The sequence below is a fragment of the Podarcis erhardii genome, assembly GCF_964252035.2.
Source record: "Podarcis erhardii genome assembly, chromosome: 1".
Lineage (NCBI taxonomy): Eukaryota > Metazoa > Chordata > Lepidosauria > Squamata > Lacertidae > Podarcis > Podarcis erhardii.
This window is the reverse complement of record NC_138497.1, coordinates 85,989,090-86,008,372: the sequence shown is the minus strand read 5'-3', so window position 1 is coordinate 86,008,372 and position 19,283 is coordinate 85,989,090. Positions and strand designations below refer to the sequence as shown.

Sequence of the window (19,283 nt, the reverse complement as noted above, 5' to 3'; positions counted from 1 at the left end):
CCACTATACTTAACCACTGGCCACGCTGGCTGGGGTTAATGAGATTTGGAGTCCAACAACATCTGGAGAGCCAGCCACTTGTTCCCCATCCCTGGACTTGCCTGAAGCTACATACTTGGATGGGATTTGAACCAGGGTTTTCTCTGGTCAAATTCTCAGCTACTGCGCATCAGAACTTTCATTGATTGAACAGTAATGGCAAGGTCTAATTGCAACAGAAAGGGTGATAGCCTTCTCAGGGTAGTAAAAAGTACTTCTGGCCGCCACCACACTCTTAGAGTTCAAGATGCAGCAGTAGCTGCAGGAGCACCCCAGGTTATAAACTTGAGTAGCCAGCGGTGGCTGAACTCATCAGCAACATGTGTCCCTATTTCCCCCCATCATGCAGTCCACTGACTATCATGACTTCAAGTCATGATTGATTTCATCACCACCACAAACTGGTTCTCATTTGGAATTTGGTCAGCTTCCCCATCCAGATTCTGGTTCCTGTTTTGCTTCCCTTTACTTTATCGGAAAACTTCTTGGTGGCTGATACTCTGTCCCTGGGGAAATACTGACTTGTCACCAAGTTCCAGTTCTGCTTTAAAAACAGCTGCATGCGCCGAGCGTATGGAAACCCGAACAAGTGAACAAGGAATACTCCATGTCTAGCTACTAACAGTGTGTGCACGTGTGTGTGTGTGTGTGTGTGTGTGTGTGTGTTAAAAGCAGCATCTCAGCAAAAAAAAAAAGGTTGGTGACCACAACTGAATGAACCACAGCTCCCCTACTACACTATAGTGGAACAAGGTCTTGTGCTGTGCAAGCAAGAGCTATCCAAACCCCTACAGAAGCTAGCAATTCTCACTTACATCCTACCTTGCACAACTGTAGCTATTACTAGAACTGGAATTAAAGCCGCTGCTACTAGATGCTAGACTAGAGGATGGGTTTGGGAAGGGTGTTCTTTGCAGGCTATGGACATTCCAGGGACAACAACGGATCTACCTGAACAGTTTTCACCAACAAGAGAGACATCATGCCAAATTGTTTTATTTAAGCAATCAATATATATAACCTACCCCATCCCAAACTAGAACACCAACTGAAGTGTAAAAAAATAATAATGTTAAAAATCCAAACTCTCTACCACATGTTGTTGGATTCCCAACTCTGACTCCCATACCCAATGGTTAGTAATGATGGGTGTTGGAGTCTTCTGGAGGGCTGCAGATTTCCCATCCTTGCTTTACCAGCTTAAATCATGCCTCCCCAAGCTACCTCATTCAAAAAGGCTTTACAATGCTTCCAAACAACTGTTCAAGCTTTGGTTTCACTGACTTTACAATAAGACAGAGTTCCATAAATGTTGTGCAACCTTTAGGTATGTTAGCCCCAAGTCATTTAGAACTTTACAGGTTAAAACTAGCACCCCAGATTGTGCCCAGAGGATCACAGGAAGCCATTGTCAATGCTGGAGCAGTGGTTTAAAATGCTCCCTGTGACAGGAGATGGATCACTGTGTCTCACACTGAATGGAGCTTCTGGATAGTCATGAATGGCAGCCCAAAGTAAAATACATTGCAGCGATCAACCTAACGGAAGCTAGGCTTGAGGTGGTATATATTAAGTGATGCACCCAGAAGCAAGTCGACCTTCATTTGAGAGGCAGGCAACCAAGCAGAAGGGAGAGTCTATGTTTCACTGGCGAGCTGAAGATCCAGGGGAACCTCTTCCCTACCCTGCAATAGCTGTGCAAGCCCCTGGAAGCGTTCCTGCAGCTGGAAGAAAGATAAAAAGACACACATTTCATCTTTCAAAGGGGACTGAATTTTTCCATCCTTTGTCTCAAGATTGCTATTCTCCCTTTTGAATCCCTGCGTTCATCGCTTTTTGGTTCCACCCGAGCCCCAGTTCCATGCAGCCACAGGCCCACCACCTTCCAGCTGCAAGGGATCTAGCCCGCTCTGTTTCTGGGCTGGCAGCATACTGCCCACCTTTGGGTCCCACAGTTGGTTAACTTCCTAGCTTCTTACTGTATTTATTGGTCGCATAAGGACTGGCCTGACCTCCAACTCTAACAGCCAGTCACCTTGCAGGATGTTCTTGCGGTATTCTTCCAGCCTCAGCTGCCTCCCCAAGGCATCCAGCTCACAGAGAACAGCCTGGCGCTGTGGGCAGGGCACACTCAAATGGTCTTTCTCCAATTGCTGCTCAAGGGCTTCCAGTTCCCTTTCCTTAGCCACCCGGTGATGCCGCAGGTTGGAAATGCTCTGGTTTACCTCCTGAATCTCTGCTTCCAAGCTCAGAGAACGTTCCTCCCGCCACATCAGGGACATGAGTTCCCCATGGATCTCGTGCAGCTCGTTCCTTCCCTGGCTGACACTTCTCATGCAGGTGCCCCTCTCATTGCTGCTCCTGCTGCTGGTGGCTTGCGGCGGCGGCCAAACCTCCAAGCAATCATGTTGGGCTTGCAGTAGTCCAGGCTGGCAAAGGGAACTGTTGTATCCATGGTGTCCCAAGCTGCCCACAGCCAGTCCTTTGCCTCTTTTGGTTGAGCCTAGATCTGAGGGCACTGGGCGGGTGCCATGGTTGCTGGCATGGCGCTCCACCCACAGCCTGGCAAGCTGGGCAGTAGCCAAGCCCTTGTGAAAGAGATCAGGAACCAACCTCAAGACCTTCCCAAAGGGACAGGCACTGCCAAAGCCCTGCACATCAAGCCAGCTTTGGGGGCTGAAAAACTGTGCATCAATTGTGTCCCCTTTCAGGAGCAAAGCCCATTTCCTCCTGACAGAGAACAACTGCTTGGCTGTGCGTGCAACGGATGCTGGGGCACGAAGGCCATGTCCTCTCCTGTGTCCAAAGGTCAATGCATCAAGCGAGTCATCATTAACGTACAGGTTTTCACACAATGGAAGCACAACCTTGGTGTCAAATGACCCTTTCAAGGAGCCCAGGTACCGCACATAGGTGACAAACCAGGAGATATAGCTGGCAATGTCACACTTATCACAGCCAGCTGTGATCCTCACTCTATCCTGTCCACCCTGCTCTCTGGACTCAACAAGCTTTTCCAGCTGCTCGAGGCTCTGGATATCTGCAGCAGGGGACAGGAGCAGCAACACATTGTAAAGGGTGTCAATGTCAAAAGCTTGCTGGCAGCTTCTTATGTGTCCCTCAAAGGACTGGATCTGATCTTGCAGAGCAGTATACAAGGCTTCCATCGATGCCATCAGCAGCCTGAGAAAGTAGAATGGGGAAAGGTTAGGTAAGTTGTGAAAAGCAACTCAGCAGGCAAAGCTTTCCCTGTCACTGCAGTTGTTAAATACACAGGATTGTGAGCAGAACAAGGCAACCCTCAAAATAAAGAGGTGTGTACACAGTGGAGTCAAACGGCAATGAAATGCAAAAAATAGCAGCCTGTGACAATTCACTATTTACAAAATCTCTTTATACCTTTGTGTACACCCACTTAATACCAACTGAGGATAACACCTCAAGCATCTGATACGGTGGGCCCTGGGCCATCAAAATTCAGTAATTCTGTTGCTCTTGTTCTCCACTGGAAGCTATAACCCTCATGTCAGTGATAATGCAACCAGAGTAAGTATTGAGACACAAAGGCGTCTGTGGTCCAAAGAGGTGCCATTTCCCCACCCCTCCCCCTCTGTATGAAAAGTACACCCAGTTCCCCCTTATCTCAAACTTCCTCCATGGCTCCCCAACACACTCTGCAGTTGGGAACTTACCACCTCCAGGAACAGCAGTCACCTGAAGAGAAGAACCAGGTTATGTCTCACTGCACAGAGGGACAAATAAACACCCTTTGCCATGGACACAGCATGTTGGGACATGCTTTCAGCACTGAAACAGGGGAACTCAGTCCTTACAACTTTAGCTGTAATCAGTGGTGCAAAGCTTGCAGTTGGCATAAGCCAGCCACGCTAGCAAGGGAGTACTCGTAAAAAGGGAGATTCCTGTGCCAGAACTAACAGGGTCAAAGGACCGGATGCCAAGGAAGACAATGCTCCTTTAGTATTAAAAGTGAGCTTTTCCTCATCCCTGTGGAACAAGCCGAACTTGCAAAAATGTACTCCTAAGGCAGCAGTGTCACACAGAAACTTCTTTTCTTTACCTTGTGACCTTGTTGCCAAGGTCTGCTTTCCCTGGTCACAATTGATGTAAAAATAAAAAAGGCAAAGAAGCCCTGGACAGTTAAGTGCAGTCAAAGGCGACTATGGGGTGTAGCGCTCATCTCCCTTCAGGCTGAGGCAGCTGGCCTTTGTCCACAGACAGCTTTCCGGGTCATGTGGCCAGCATGACTAAACCGCTTCTGGCACAATGGGACATCGTGACAAGTACCAGAGCACATGGAAATGCCATTTACCTTCCCGCTGCAGCGGTATTTATTTAATTACTTGCACTGGTGTGCTTTCAAACTGCTAGGTTGGCAGGAGCTGGGACAGAGCAACAGGAGCTCACCCACTGAACCGCCGACCTTCCGACTGGCAAGCCCAAGAGGCTCAGAGGTTTAGATCACAGCGCCACCCACTGGGAGGGAGAATGGATGATAATAGACTGTAATTGTATGGAGCTTCTCAGTCTGTAGCCCCCCAAAATTGAGAAATCTGCGGGGATGGCCTATCTTCTTGGCTGAAGAAGATATCTTCAAAATCTTACGGAAATTTCCTAAACTGGAATCTTTTCTCCACAACATGCACCTGGTCCTTTTCTCGTTTCACTTCCACTGACCCCCCACCTCCCTGCTGCCTTGGACCACACATCATCTTCCTTTTGCCTAGTGCTTAACAAAGAGTCACCTGGGGAGGGGTAAATGTTCAGGTTTAGAAAACAGACATGCAAATGAATAAATGTTCCCCTGGCGGTTGGTAACAGGGAAGTGATCAGATGCCTGGAGTTCTGAAAAAAAGAGGAACTTCTCTCTGTGTGTGAGAATCAACATCCTAGCACAGCAAAGGCATTGTGGAATGAGGATTTGTTACCTTCCTGGAGAAACAAGGGGGAAGGCAGGGGCCTTAGCCAGGAAGAACCACCAGAGCAGGCTCTCTGGCAAAATATGCACAGAGTGCGTTCTTTGGGAGAGACACTGTCCAGGGACAGTGAAGGGTCTTGCGGTGATTAGTGCTTATAGCAGGGGTGGGGAAACCTTTCCAACCCAAGGGACACATTACTTCACATGCAACCATCTGGGGTGTGTGTGTGTGTGTGTGTGTGTGTGTGCGTGCATGTGCCAGCGGTAGGCTTGGACAAGAAGCAAACATGGGCAAAGTAACGGATGTGGCTCATCTTTCTACAGTAGGCTTTATTCCAGCTGCACAAATGTTAGAGGGCTCAACACACACACACACACACACCAGGCACAGCTCCCCATCCTGCATCCATGTAAGCAAGAGGTTTTGCCACATGCCAGCCTGGCAAAAGCATATGGGGGGGGGCATGGTATAGGGGAGGGGTGAGCAGGGTGGCTTGGGAAAAGTTCCAAGAGCTTGAAGGTATGCGTTAGACTCCTGGGCCTGAGTTTCTTCACCTTTACTCTTTTTAGGTGGGCCTCATAAAAGTTGTGGTAAGAATCCCTGTTTCTCTAGCATAAACACTGGATCCCTGCTTGAGAACCAGGATCCTTTTTCAGCCCTTCATTTTTATTTTTTAAAAACCATTTTGCTTCTTTGCCCCATTCTTGGGTAACCTTAAGTATGGTTTCCAGAGGGGTCACTGTCTGTTGCAGCATAAACAGCAAAGAGCTTTGTACTTACCCCACATCTTAAAGGCTGGCAAATTTATTATGGCACATGCTTTTGTGAACCAGAGTGCACTTCGTCTGATACAGCTACAAGGCTTGCTGACTACGCATGTATTCTTCTCATATCAGGAGAAGAAGGCAGAAAACTGATAGCAGCAATGGTGCTCTGATATCCAGGTGTCTGCTCTTACATCTGCGGGATGTAGCATGAATAGGGAGTAGCTCTCTCCAACAGCTGGCTTTAAAGGCAGAACAGGCCATGAAGATTTGCTTCATACTATGGCCCGTAACAGCTTCTTGCCTTACTCTGCTACGAAACTCTATGTCAGTTACAGAACTGTATTCAGTCTGTGACCCCAATCTTAGAACTGAATCTACAGAGCTGACCTCATGGCTATAGGCTACAACATCCAGCCTAATTTTGGCACCTTTATCTTTTCTCCCCCACCCCAAATTGTGTAACATCTTTCCTGATTAAGAGTTCTAGAGACCTCAAAACTTGCCATGATTTTCTGGCCTTTGGGTTGGTCCCCCAAAAAGGAACTGTCCAGCTGTGGATTTTGGATTGTGCTTATGGACCAAAACAGCTACGTTTATTTTTATGTACTTCTTGTGAATTTCCCTAGGAGGCAGCAGAGTGCCAGAGCTGGCTCTAGTAGCACAGTCTTGGGAAAAGATGCAGGCCAGGGCAAGGGGCAGGGGGAGTGTTTAGGTAACTTGCAATTACCCTACACATGCACTGATGATGCTTATTTCACTTTGGTGGTTCTTAAGTGTCACAAGGAACCACATTATCTCTTACCTTTAGTGACTGGAAAATCCTCTTTTTAGCACAGTGCTGCCAATTTATAAAGCATGGTCAATAACTAGTTAATTCCACACCATGATTTCAAGAAGGGGAATGGGCACTTTACTATCTAGTATAAATAATGGGCAATCTCCACGCAGGCAGTATGAGGCTTCAAAAGCAGATTTGCCCATTGGAAGGGAGGACTATTGATCCCTGCGTCCTAGGGCTCACATGCTTCAGAGCTGCTGTTAGTGGGGGGAGTGGTAAACAGCAACTACAATGCAGGGAAGCCAATGAAGGAGGTGGTTGTGAGTGAGCCAGTCCCAGGTATCAAAAGGTTTGCAACATTTTCTTCCCTCACGCTTTTTTGGGGGGAGGGGGTGTACTTTTACCAACTGCATTACAGTGAGAAGGGCAGTAGACTCGACCTGGTGCCTTCCATGTTTTGAAATACAACCCGCATCAGACTCAATCTGTGTGGTCAATGGCCAGGATGCTATCAGTTGTTGATCAAACAATCTGGAAGGCAAAGGCTACAGTAGAGGAAGGCTCTTCCATCATTGCCTCCTCCATGATCAGAAAGGCTTGATCTGATGAATCTGTTGGACGTGCACAGAAGCATCAAAAAACCTGAACTGGTCAGTGGGCAGGGAAAGTCAATGTGATGACTTCCAGAAGTTGCTGTAAAAACTCCCATCAGTCCCACCCAGCTTGGCCAGTGGTCAAAGGTGATGACATCTTGTTGGCTTTGACTCAGGGGCACCAACTTCTCTGTGCAGATGGACACTTCCTGCTAGACAAGACTCCAGTTGCTAGAAAAAGCTGAGCAGGCTGCTGGAAGGGGAACAGCAGGCAAGCCATGAAATGAAGATGTTGCAGAAGCACAAAAGATGTCTAGCCCTGGCCAGGAAAGGCACTACAAATTACTGAAAGGGTGGCGGTGATTTCAACTGGGTGTCCTGCCTAACCTTCTGCAGTGAAAGTGTGTTCTGACAGCCCAGGAATGGAAAACATGTGGCCCTCCAGATGTTGTTGAACTCTCAACTCACTTCAGACCTGCTGTGGTCCAGGGGTGGGGAACCTGAGGCCTGCGAGATACCGCTGGACTACAACTCCCATCATTCCTGGCCATTGACCATTGTTCAACAACATTTGTAGGGCCACAGGTTCCTCATCCCTGTGCCAGCACAAAGCCACCGCTAATTGTAGAAATGTTTCCTAGATCAACCCAAACTACTCTATTTATTCTGCAACTGCAATTGCAACAAAAATGTGGTATCTACTCCATGCACAAACACACACACACTATGCATGACCCAAACCAGCCATTACATCATCAGCTCATTTCTGCTTGCCGTTCTGAGTATGAACTTATGCAGCCAAACAACAATGCCAAGCCAGGAAGAGGTAATATCAAAGCTTCTAACTGTACCAGAGACAGACACATTTCATCTGAGCTGGCTTGAAGAGATAGAAAATATGCCAGACTTTGGGAGATATATTGCTTCATAAAGAATACAATTTCAGCAGTGCCTTTTTATTATTACAGTGGTATCTCGGGTTAAGTACTTAATTCGTTCCAGAGGTCCGTTCTTAACCTGAAACTGTTCTTAACCTGAAGTACCACTTTAGCTAATGGGGCCTCCTGCTGCCGCTGTGCCACAGGAGCACGATTTCTGTTCTTATCCTGAAGCAAAGTTCTTAACCTGAGGTGCTATTTCTAGGTTAGCGGAGTCTGTAACCTGAAGTGTATGTAACCTGAAGTGTATGTAACCCGAGGTACCACTGTATTTTATTTTTTTGCCACTTGTAAACCTGGTTCCTCTCTATGCACCCTAAGTCAAATATCAGCGTATGGTGAAGCTGAAGAATCTTTTCCAATAGACCTTCTGCACACTGAGTTTACAGGGACACAAACAGATGTTCAGCTCCACTAGGTAAAAGCAAGGATATTAGCTCATTAGTGAGATACAGTCATACCTTGGCTCTCAAATGCCTCGGCTCCCGAACGATCAAAACACGGAAGTGAGTGTTCTGGTTTTTGAACGATTTTCAGAAGTCAAACGTCCAGCGTGGCTTCCAATCGGCTGCAGGATGTTGGTTTCTGAACATTTTGGAAGTAGAACGGACTTTGGGAACAGATTCCGTTCAGCTTCCAAGGTACGACTGTATATTTAAAATAATATTAGGAACGAGCTGAAGTATATCACCTCATAATGAAGGGTGTGCAACTGAAGCAGGTTCTCACCAAAGCTCATCAGCCATCACAAATGGAAACTGGAAGACACAAAATCCCATCACCCCGTCCTACACCCAAACCAAGAGAGCAAAGGCTTAGCATTCAATACAACCAAGGAGACCACACTTTCTTCCACACCCCTCCTCCAATAAGGGGATATGTTCACAAGATATTTCCTCAAACAGTCTTATGGTTAGCAAAACTTCTCATAAAAATGGGGTGTGGAGAAGTAATTAATAATGCTGGGCGAATGAAGCACGTTTGCAGCTCGTACATTGCTGAGTGAAACGCTTGTGAACTGAAGATGGTCTGGAATAGGGGATCAAATCCCCATTTCATTTGGACCATTTTGGATGGGACAAGCTTATATCTATGGAGACAGGTGATGGCATTATGCAGTTTGTCTTCCCAATAAAGTTAACATTTAATAATAAACAAGCAAACCATGGTCTAACGTCATCATTAACATTGCTGCTGCTGCTTTTATTGTTGTGGTTGACGTTAGAGCTCCTTAAGAGTTAGGAGGACCCTAGAGATACCAGGGTGTAAATGATATCCACTTAGGGCAGACCACATCTACTACAAAGTCAGCAGCCACTGCCCAAGCTATTGGAAGAGGCAGCTATTGCATTGGATTGTCCTTGCCTGTTCTCGGCTTGCAGTCAGAAACATTTTACATTAGGAATGCCAGCCAGTGGGCAGCTTTGACTGGGATAGCAATGCCCTTTAGGCAATCCCCTTCTCTTCTGGTGGGAGCAGGTGTCACAGGTCCCCAGTGTGATCCTGTGAAAGCCTCTCACACCCCCTTAATCTCATTCCACCAGAGCAAGGGCACAGCTGGTGTGAATACGATCCTATCTCAAGGGAGCCAGGCCTAATTCCTTCAAAAGCAACATGGAGAGGGGGTGGAAACAAGTCCAGAAAAGGTCACTGATTGAAAATGCAGAAGACCAGAGCTGAGCAATGCCCAAGCCCCTCTCTCTTCCAGCACTGTCAGAGCAACGCAGCACACGTTTGTAGCCAGACAATGCGTCCAGTAATGTTGACATGTGTTTTAATCTGGTTTTTAGCAAACTTTAAAGTGTATTATTTCTGAATATTTTTAAAGTAGTTGCATCTAACTGGGTTTTTTTTAAAAAAACAACAACCACCGCATACAACCTGACTATTTTATTATTTTATCCTTGGAAATCTCTTTGAGGTTATATTGCAATGAAGCAGTATAGAAATCCTGTGAAATAAAAAGATAATAGTTGCAAACTGGTTTTTGCTTTTGTTTAAATAAGAACCCAACACAGTTTTATTGCTTTTATTCATATGAAGAGCACCACAAAAGCAAACCAGCAAATCACAGAAGTCTCTAGCATAAAGTAACAGTTGTTACAGGAACATCAGTAGAGGACTGCAGAACTGTTCAAGTTGTGAAATTATTTCTTTCCTGGACAGGCATTCCTTCAAATTCATTTCTACCACAAACACATGCTCCTGGGGCAGATAAGAAAGATTTGCAGGATCTGTTTATCTTGAGGTCCAAATCTGAAGATTGGCTGGAGCCTATCTCATGACACACATTCAGGTAGATGTCCTTTGAGCAAGCAGAGTGCACATTCACAACCCACCATGAAGAGAGTGGACACATTGCAACAAGTAGCAACAGCTAAATAAAACCTCTCTTGCACAACAAATCCACTCCCTCCTGCCTGCCCTGGCAAAGAAAAAAGTCAAACTTTTGAGGGGTAAGAAAAGCGACAGAAAACTACAGTACAGTGGAAAAGCAAAGGATAGTAACACCTTGATGGCAACATCGCATAACCTTCACACAACTCTTACGGAAGTAAATCAGGCAGATTGCCCATTGTACGCTTGGTCTGGAAGAAACCAGAACCCATCCTCACATTGGGGATTCATGAACTGACACATTTTAATAGCCATGCAAGCTGATCAACATGAATACAGTAAGCCTGCAACTTGCATGCATTTAACTTGTGTGCATTCAGCTTTACATGAATGGAGGGAAAGTTAAATACATAAGAAGGGGGAACAGAAAAGGGAGGGGTTCTGGAAAAAATGTATTTGGCAATCCCACCCACCACTGAACCCAATGGGTTTTGACCATACAGTACATGATTTTGGCTTTAGGCCCGATCCCCAGAATGTAACACCTGTGTAAGTTGTGGGGCTATCGTAAGATATTAACCTCCAAAAACTTCCTTTCCTGGCAGCCGGTTAATAAAATATTGAAGCAAATCTTACTCAAAGTAACATGACTGCCATGGAATATGTCTGAGATTATGGCAGGGGTGGGGAACTAGATGTTGGTGGAGTTCAACTCTCATGTCCTCAGCTAGCATTGCCGAACGCCAGAAATGATGAGAAATGTGGCCTAGCAGCATCTGCAGTGTTGTAAGTTCCTTGTCTCTGGATTGTGAGATGACTCAGATAAGTTGGATTCCTTTGCCTACAGCTCTGCACAAATAAGATAGATATTTGCGTGCAGAGCTCTAGAGCAACAGCTGCAAAGCAAAACTATACGCCGCAGATGTTAACCATCCAGAGGACAATTCTCAGTTTTGAGGAGTCACCTCAACCAATGCAACCACAATTCCATGCATTGCTAAGCGCTAAAAGATCAAAACCTAAACCCAAAGGAAATGCAATCCACTCTTATGCATCATTACCATGAAAGCTAGACAACCTCCTGATTTGATGAGACAGGCGAGAAACCGTAACACACACAAAAATGAGTTCCCCACCACAGCTAACTAAGGCAGATTCATCAAAGCATCATTCCAGAGGGGTATCCCTGTTAAGTCTTATGGCAGCAAAAACAGCAAAGAGTTTTGTGTCACCTTAAAGCCTTATCGTGGCATAAGATTTCATAGGTTAGAGAGTTCACATCTGATGTTGTGGGCTTTAGTCCAAAAAAAGCTTATGCCATGATAAATCTACAATCTTCTAGATGCTACAAGTCTCTTGGTTGTTCTTTCATAACAGTACAGATTTGGACTGTAGGAGTTACTATTGGAAATCATTAGAAAAACTGGAAGAATTGTGGTCGGAAACGGATTTGTAAATATGGCTATGGGCGTGGAAAGAGTTGGTATTTTTCATTTATCTCAGACTTCATATACATTTTGCAAAGTCTGAGTGAAACAGTACTGTACTTAGTCACATAAAAATATTATCACTATGCTCAGGATGTCAGACTGCAGAGGTCTTGGGTTCAAATCCCCACTCAACCATGAAGCTTACTGGATGGCCTTATGCCAAACCCAGCTGTTAGGGTTCTTGTGAGGATAAAATGGAAACAGGGGAAACTATGTAAGCCACTTGGAATTCCTTGGAGGAAATCTGGGAAATATATGCAAGAAATCAACAAAACAAACCATAGGAGAAAGTGTATGGCTTGGTTAGTGTGCCAAAAAGAAAGAAAGAAATAGGCAGAGGGATAAATCTTTTGTTCTAAGATCTCCAAAATTAGGAATTTCAAGATTGGACAACATCTCCCAAGGACCAGAAAAGGAGGTCTGCAGTTCAAAGGGCACAGCACCTCCCATGGATGCAAAAGGTCCCAGGTTCAGTCACCAGCACCTCCAGATAGGCCTGGGGACAGCTCGGCTGAAATCCCGGAAAGCTGCTGCCAGTTGGTGCAGACAACATTGAGGTAGATGGAATAATGGCACGACTCGCTACAAAACCATTCCCTATGCTCTGATCGAAAGGAGATATGGGAGAGCTATCAAAAATCGGAGAGAGCACTTCATGCAAAATGATCCTAGACTGGGAAAAGGATGAGCAATCAACCTAGAGACAATCATAGAATTGTAGAATTGTGCATCTGGGGAGATCCCACCCCAAATATGGTGCATGAAGCCATCATGAGTAAGGTAGGTGTTGCCTTCAGGCAGAAGCTCCTGTCTATTTATATTTTGATAAAGCAGGTCTGACTCATATGGAGCTAGTGACATCATTGAATCGAAGTTGTTCATTCAGGGCATGTCTCATCTACTGGCAAGCTTACACACCTTGAGATATGGGTGGGTTATGCACAGACATAGCACACATTTCCTGCTGCGCTTCCTGCAGCCCCCAGCAGAATGGGAAATTCCCTCTCGGCTGCTTCCTGCTAAGGGGGGGGGGAGCATAGGTGCTGTCCTATGGTGGGGGATTGCGGGAGGGGGGGATGCATTTGGACTGAGATGCAAGAAGTCCATGAGTGCCTCTCCAGTTCAGGCGAATCCCTCTTCTCTCCTCTCCTCTCCCTTGCCTCCCCCTCCCCTTCTTGAATGACCTCATCCAAGGAGCTGCAGAAGGAAGGCAGGAAATGGGTGCTCACCAGACCCTCCTTTGATGTGCTGATCGGTCTGTGTCAGTGACCAGGCACATCTCCAGACCCTTGCCAATCCCAGGCAGACAGGATGGCTCCCTCCCTGCAACAGGAGAGCATCCTAGATAGGGATCACCTACTTGTTGTTCAAAATGCTTGATAACGAGGGGGGCTCCCAGAAGGAAGAAAAAGCTAACCTAGGCAGGAATTGGGAAATAATGACACAGGATCCAACAGAGTCCTGGATGATCCTGCTCTTGCCCAAAGCTCTCCCTGCTTTGTCAGTTCTTCAGTCTCCTCTGCATCCGATTTCTACTCTCTGAGGCTTAGGTTTCCCATCCCTGGCTCTTGATGGTGCATCTAGCCGCTCCCCTCCCCTCCCCGCCATGCCATCCCTGAGCTCTTTCCCCCATCTTCATCCCTCCCTCCAATTTAAGCGCTTCAAATCTCTCCTCAAAACCCACCTATTTATTAGAACTCTGGCAGAACCATGGGCAGTACTGGGGGGGAGCACCCCCCCCAAAAGGAGCTCCCCCCCAATTGTAGACTGTTATTTTTCTTTCAGAGTTCTTAATATGTGGAACACAACTCATACACATAGAAATATATTTTGCCCCTTCTATACCCACCCACCCTTTTTTTCTGGTGCCACCACAAGGCGCAACTCCTTCGCTGGCATACCCTCTCTCTATAACTCTGTAATTTAAGCCTAAACACATCTAACTGAAACAATCATTTATTGCTTTCCTAATCACTGTGCCCCCTTCCCAGCTTTCCCTTCCTTGGTCATTTCCTTGCTTCCTAGCAGATCCACAGCACACATTCAAAGCACATTCAATGCACATGAGGTCCTGCAAAGAATCTTGGGAGCTGTAGTTTCCTCTGCACAATTCCCAGTACCCTTAATTTTTAGACTGTAAGTCCCTGAAAGCAGGGACCTTCCCTCTTATGCTCACTAAGGCATCACACACCCTGGTGTGCTGCGTGTCTGATTTCCACAATGATTCAGTGATGAAAGTCCCAGTCACAGGAAGAGAGTCAAGAGAAACAGAATGAGTTTCAGTGTTTCAGGTTACAGTGGAAATGGCCTTGGATAGGAGCCACTATTTTGCCACCAGGCACTTAGACTGAGGTCCTCTTGGCTACCTCCAGTTGTGGCTTTGTGGAGGAAATGGGAATGGCCTGATCAATGACTGTAACATTCCAGTTCTTTCACTATGGTGTGCCCTACCCTTTCATTCATGGGCATTTGGTGGCGGGGGGGGGGGGGAGCCCATTTTTCTCTTTACAGACCAGAAGAGAGATAAAGAGAGGGGGGGGGGAATCATGTTTCCCTTTTTGGGCTTTGTAGCTTATGTCGTTATCCATCTAAAGCCGCAATCTGACATACTACTAGCCTCTGCACCTAGCAGATTCCAGATAGAAGTCTCAGCTCTGGGGAATGTGGGACAAAGGGAACAGAATGTTTCCGTTCTTTTCCAGAGCTGGCAAAGCAAGTGACAGGAATCCCAGCAGCATTGTTTTCTGTTCACTCCTTTGGCACACAAACATCTCCATACCTGCTGAAAGACATCTGTGCCAGAGCCTCATTCCTGGCATTCTGAGGAACTGCATCACAGTCTGGAGGGTTTTTCTGGAAGCAAAACTCCTGAGATATAACTAGAATCATGTGCTAAATTTTGCAGCCAGATCCTAAACTAGCTATGCTCTCCATCTATGGGACCCAATATAAATTTACACCTCTCAAAGACCTTAATGCCTTTCCTATCACTGCAGACATAGAGAGATATTTGAAGAACTGGTGTTCAAAAGGGTGTGGCACTTATGTAGCTCTTTCTGACGAACTGACCCACTAGGCTCAGAGTGCTCAGGGGTACTGCCAGACAAGACTAATTCCATGAGACTTCTTAGCATTCATTATGCATCACCATGAGTGTTAACTGGTGGGATCTCCAGTATTTCACGCACCTTTTTGGAAAGACACTCTCATCTGATTGCACAAAGCCACTCTGTTCTCATCTACACAAATATATAGCCTGGAGTCTGCATTGCTCTAATATACCATTTGTTCTCCTATTTTGTTGTATGCTAGGGATGGGAAACCTGTGGCTCTCCAGATGTTGTTGGACAGCAACTTTCATCACCTCTGCCACTGCCCGTGCAATTGGTATTCAGAAGCATACTACAGTGGTATCTCGGGTTAAGTACTTAATTTGTTCCGGAGGTCTGTACTTAACCTGAAACTGTTCTTAACCTGAAGCACCACTTTAGCTAATGGGGCCTCCTGCTGCTGCCGCGCCGCCGGAGCACAATTTCTGTTCTCATCCTGAAGCAAAGTTCTTAACCTGAAGCACTATTTCTGGGTGAGCGGAGCCTGTAACCTGAAGTGTATGTAACCTGAAGCGTATGTAACCCGAGGTACCACTGTCCAAAGAACAACTGAGACATATAAGGGATGAAATAAGACTTCCGGGTTGGCGCCATCGCCGAATGGCGGACTCCCTCCGAGCTCCGGAGGGAGCCTGCTCGGCAGGGGCTGGGTCCTACCGCGCCGGCGACGCGGGGACCCTCAAAAACCATGGGCGCTGAAACCCATGGACATGGTGACTCGGCTGGCACCTTTTGCGCCCCCCGACCCGCGAAGGAGCCTTTTTAAAGGCTGCGGAACGGGTGACGGGGGGGTGGTGCTTTGAGTCCTCCGCTTCCCCTGCCGAGCGAAGCCGCATGCCATTCGACGGAGAGCGCTGACTTCTTCTATTGAAAATTTGGACTTAAAAGAATAACCCGTGAGTAATTGGAACCTGGACTAAAAAGGGGGATAATTTTTTTTAAAAATTCGGAGCGAGCGGGGGAGGCGCAAAAAGGAAGTCAGGCCCCCCCCCGTCGTAGAGGAGTTAAAGTAAAGGATTTGACAACTAAGATCGAGCGCAACCCTATTTTGACAAAGTTATTAACTTCGCGATGGAAAATTATAAGACTGAGCTGGAGGAGAAAAGTGGAATTGAATTAAAAAGCAACCCCCCCCCCCCCCCCGGAATCCTGGGAGTGATTTGTGAGAGCGCCGGGAGAAGAGAAAGAGAGGTTTTGACAGCTGTCAAAGAGCTGTCAAAGCGGAAGAACAAAAATGAGAACTTTGTTACGAGGACTTTGCCGGTTACATTTGTTATAAATTGGATATAAATTGTTTAAAACAAGGAATAACAAGTTATTTTGACTGGTGGGCGTGATCTGGAAGGGAACTGAGTTATTGCAATCCATCTAGAGGAGCTGAGGGATATTACAAGTATCGTTGGCTTGGAATTTGAATAGAACTTTTTATCTCCTGGGAAACTGCAGAAATGGAACACTATTTTGTCTACAGAGGTCTACACACTAAAGGAGACAATAGATTTATCTATTGAAGAATGGAAGGGACTTGGCATAATGTTTTGTTCCTGAATAACAGAGCCTCTGCAGAGGAATTAGAAGTTTTTGGAATTAGAACATTTGTGCAGGAGAGCAGGAAAAAAAAAAAAAGGAGAGAGATCAACAAGAACAACAAGAATTGGATAAAGTTGGAAGTGGGAACATTTGGGACATCCAGATTTGAAAGGTCTAAAGAAATAAAATTGGAGTTTTTACTCCTAAATATAAAAATCTGGATGGAAGAAATAGGCCTTTTTGAGATAGACTCCTTCCAAGATTGGACATTCGAAATTAAAGATGACTGGTAAAGGACTATGGCCTAGATAGATGTGGGAGCTCCAGGAAGACATCAGACATTGATGAACATTGGGAACGCAACCGGGAAAGGGGGGAGGGAAATTTGGAATCCAAAGGGCGTAAAATTATATTTGATTATCTTAATTATATTTTATAATTTTATCTTAATTAATTATATTTGATTATTTTAATTTGTATTGTATATTAAAGGGGGGAACGCGTGGAAGGGAACAGGTCGATTTTAGGGGATGGGAAAATATATTTAAAATTGGGCTAATGATAATAAGTTCAAAATCTGGGATAAGAACTTGCTGAATTTAATTGTAAGAATTGGAATACAAGAGGGGGAGGGGAGGGTTAAGTCCTGGAAAGATGTTATTGAAAATAAGATTTTAAATTGGGATGTTTTGTTCTTTTTATTTTGTTGTAATTGGAAATTTCTAATAAATATTATTAAAAAAAAAAAGAAATAAGTAAGACAGAGGTTACAGAAAGGGAAAGCGTTACCATTTCCAACTGGGTATTGTGAATGTCTCCTTTTAGGTCACTAGAGAGGCCGCCTTGAACTGGAGGACTCCTGCCGCAATTTTCCCGCAGAGACCCTAAAACCCCATTAATGGGTTTGCCACATGACTAGTGGCTACGGACAATCACTTCCTGGCTCTGGTACAGACACCGAGCAGCAAGCTTTGCATCTCTTCTCATCCTTTCTTTCACCAGAACAAAAAGGAGTTCTTGTGGCAGACACATTTTGGCAGGCGCTTTTCATGGACTTGCAACCCACTCATCAGGTACACGAAGCACCCATCTTGCTCAGCATAACCACACAAACATGAGTTGCAACACTGGGTCGATCAATAGATTAATTGGTTTAAAATATTTCAATCAATGAATTGGGCAGGAGATTTGTAAATGTTTTCAAACAGCCAGTATTTTAAAAAGGATTGTGGTGTACATGCATGCTGAGAATAGATGTCCACTCCTACGAGTAGGGAGGCTGCATTTTGGAAGAGGATGTCCCACATAGGTAGCAACTACAAACAATGGGTGTCTTGCAAAAATCAGAACGTTTTTCTTCTTATAGGCAAACATATTCAGTTTAAATTGATGAATGTATTGCTTAACTAAACAAAACTCAAAATGATTAATCAAATGAGTCTCCTTTAACATGCAACAGCTACAATATAGATGCAAACTTCTCTCTGAGTTATGGCATATTGTTGGTGTTTCAAGGTCTACAGAAAACTCTTTTATTCCCCCAAACCTTTGTTGGCAATTATTATACATCTGTTTTTAATCTTTTTGCATTGGATTAACTATTATTGTTGTTATTACAATACAGGTTGTGGTTTTGTGGTAGTTTTTATATTCTGCTGTACACTGCTTTATGATTTTTAAATAAAAAGTGGTATAAAAACGTATTTTAATAAATACATACTAATGCACACACACTAGTGTGAGCTAACTGCCTTATAATAAGTAATAACAACAACAACAACAACAACAACAACAACAACAATTAGTTATTACTTATACCCCGCCCATCTGGCCAGGCTTCCCCTGTCACTCTGGGCCTTGCCCATTTTTAATGGTTCCACTTCTTCCCTTGCTGACTTCCAGATATTTTGGACTACAACTCCCAGCATCCCTGATCACTGGCCACGCTGGCAGGAACTAATTGGAGTTGTAGTCCAAAAAAAAATCAAAAAAAATCAGGCAGGTGGGGAAGAGTGTCCCAAGGCCTTTATTCCATTTCTGAGTGGGTGGGTGACTGTTTCTTGTTTTCTAAGAGCACATGCATGCACTTGAACACTATGGTGCCATGCGGTGCACAGCCTGTCATTTCACACACTACATCTGCTGGTGGATATTTTAAATGCTGAAAACATACTGAAGGGCAATTAACACACATACCCCACATATATTTAACCAAAATATTAGAATCCTCTTGTATTGAAATCAGTGGAGAGACAAGCTGTTGCAGAATAAAGAAATACAACAGGCACATACCCTCCAACATTTCTCCAGTGAAAATAGGGACACCCTAAGGAAAAGTGGTACATTGCAAGATCAAATCAGGAACCGGGACAGCTTCTCTAAATCAGGGATGTTCCTTGAAAATAGGGGCACTTGGAGGGTCTGCAGATCCCACGACAGTGTGTAACAGGTACAGAGAACCTGTGGCCTTCCAGGTATTTTTGGAGACTACAACTCCCATAATCCCTGATCTTTGGCTAGGCTGACAAATGTGAAAATAAAGAAAATTACCAGCCTGCGCGTCGCTATGTCCAACTTAGCACTTCAGAATCTCCAGGTCTCAAGCCATGGAACATATACTCGGCGCTAAGCACGAACAAGAGAGCTTCTGAGCAAGTGCAGAGTGCTTTCCCGCTACCCACAAACGAGATCACAGGGGGCAGGACTTCCAGTCCAGCGTTCCTGGGAGTGACCTCCCCGATCCCTCCGCGCCTCGAGGCGGGCG

At 45.4% G+C, this 19,283-nt stretch overlaps 1 protein-coding gene across 3 annotated transcripts; it reads right to left on the bottom strand.

Annotated features, from left to right (window-relative positions):
• Positions 1-1,071: 1,071 nt before the first annotated feature.
• LOC309328903 (uncharacterized protein) lies at positions 1,072-19,263 on the bottom strand. 3 transcript variants are annotated; one of them, XM_081839387.1, is made up of 3 exons: positions 19,070-19,263; positions 2,019-3,222; positions 1,072-1,763 (listed from the first exon to the last, which is right to left on the bottom strand). In XM_081839387.1, the coding sequence occupies exons 2-3, from the start codon at positions 3,213-3,215 to the stop codon at positions 1,677-1,679; spliced, it is 1,284 nt and encodes a 427-aa protein (XP_081695513.1). In that variant the 5' UTR covers positions 3,216-3,222; positions 19,070-19,263; the 3' UTR covers positions 1,072-1,676. The 3 variants fall into 3 exon arrangements, with proteins under 3 accessions (XP_081695513.1, XP_081695512.1, XP_081695514.1); XM_081839386.1 differs by lacking the exon at positions 19,070-19,263 and adding an exon at positions 3,732-4,320; XM_081839388.1 differs by lacking the exon at positions 19,070-19,263 and adding an exon at positions 3,732-4,320 and having other exon boundaries at positions 2,075-3,222.
• Positions 19,264-19,283: the final 20 nt, after the last annotated feature.

Excerpts from the sequence above, each read along its gene's own strand:
- LOC309328903 (XM_081839387.1), bottom strand. The coding sequence starts at position 3,215 with ATGGCATCGATGGAAGCCTTGTATACTGCTCTGCAAGATCAGATCCAG. Across the intron at positions 1,764-2,018 it reads TTATGCGACCAATAAATACA|CTGCAGGAACGCTTCCAGGG; the intron begins GTAAGAAGCTAG and ends TCTTTCTTCCAG.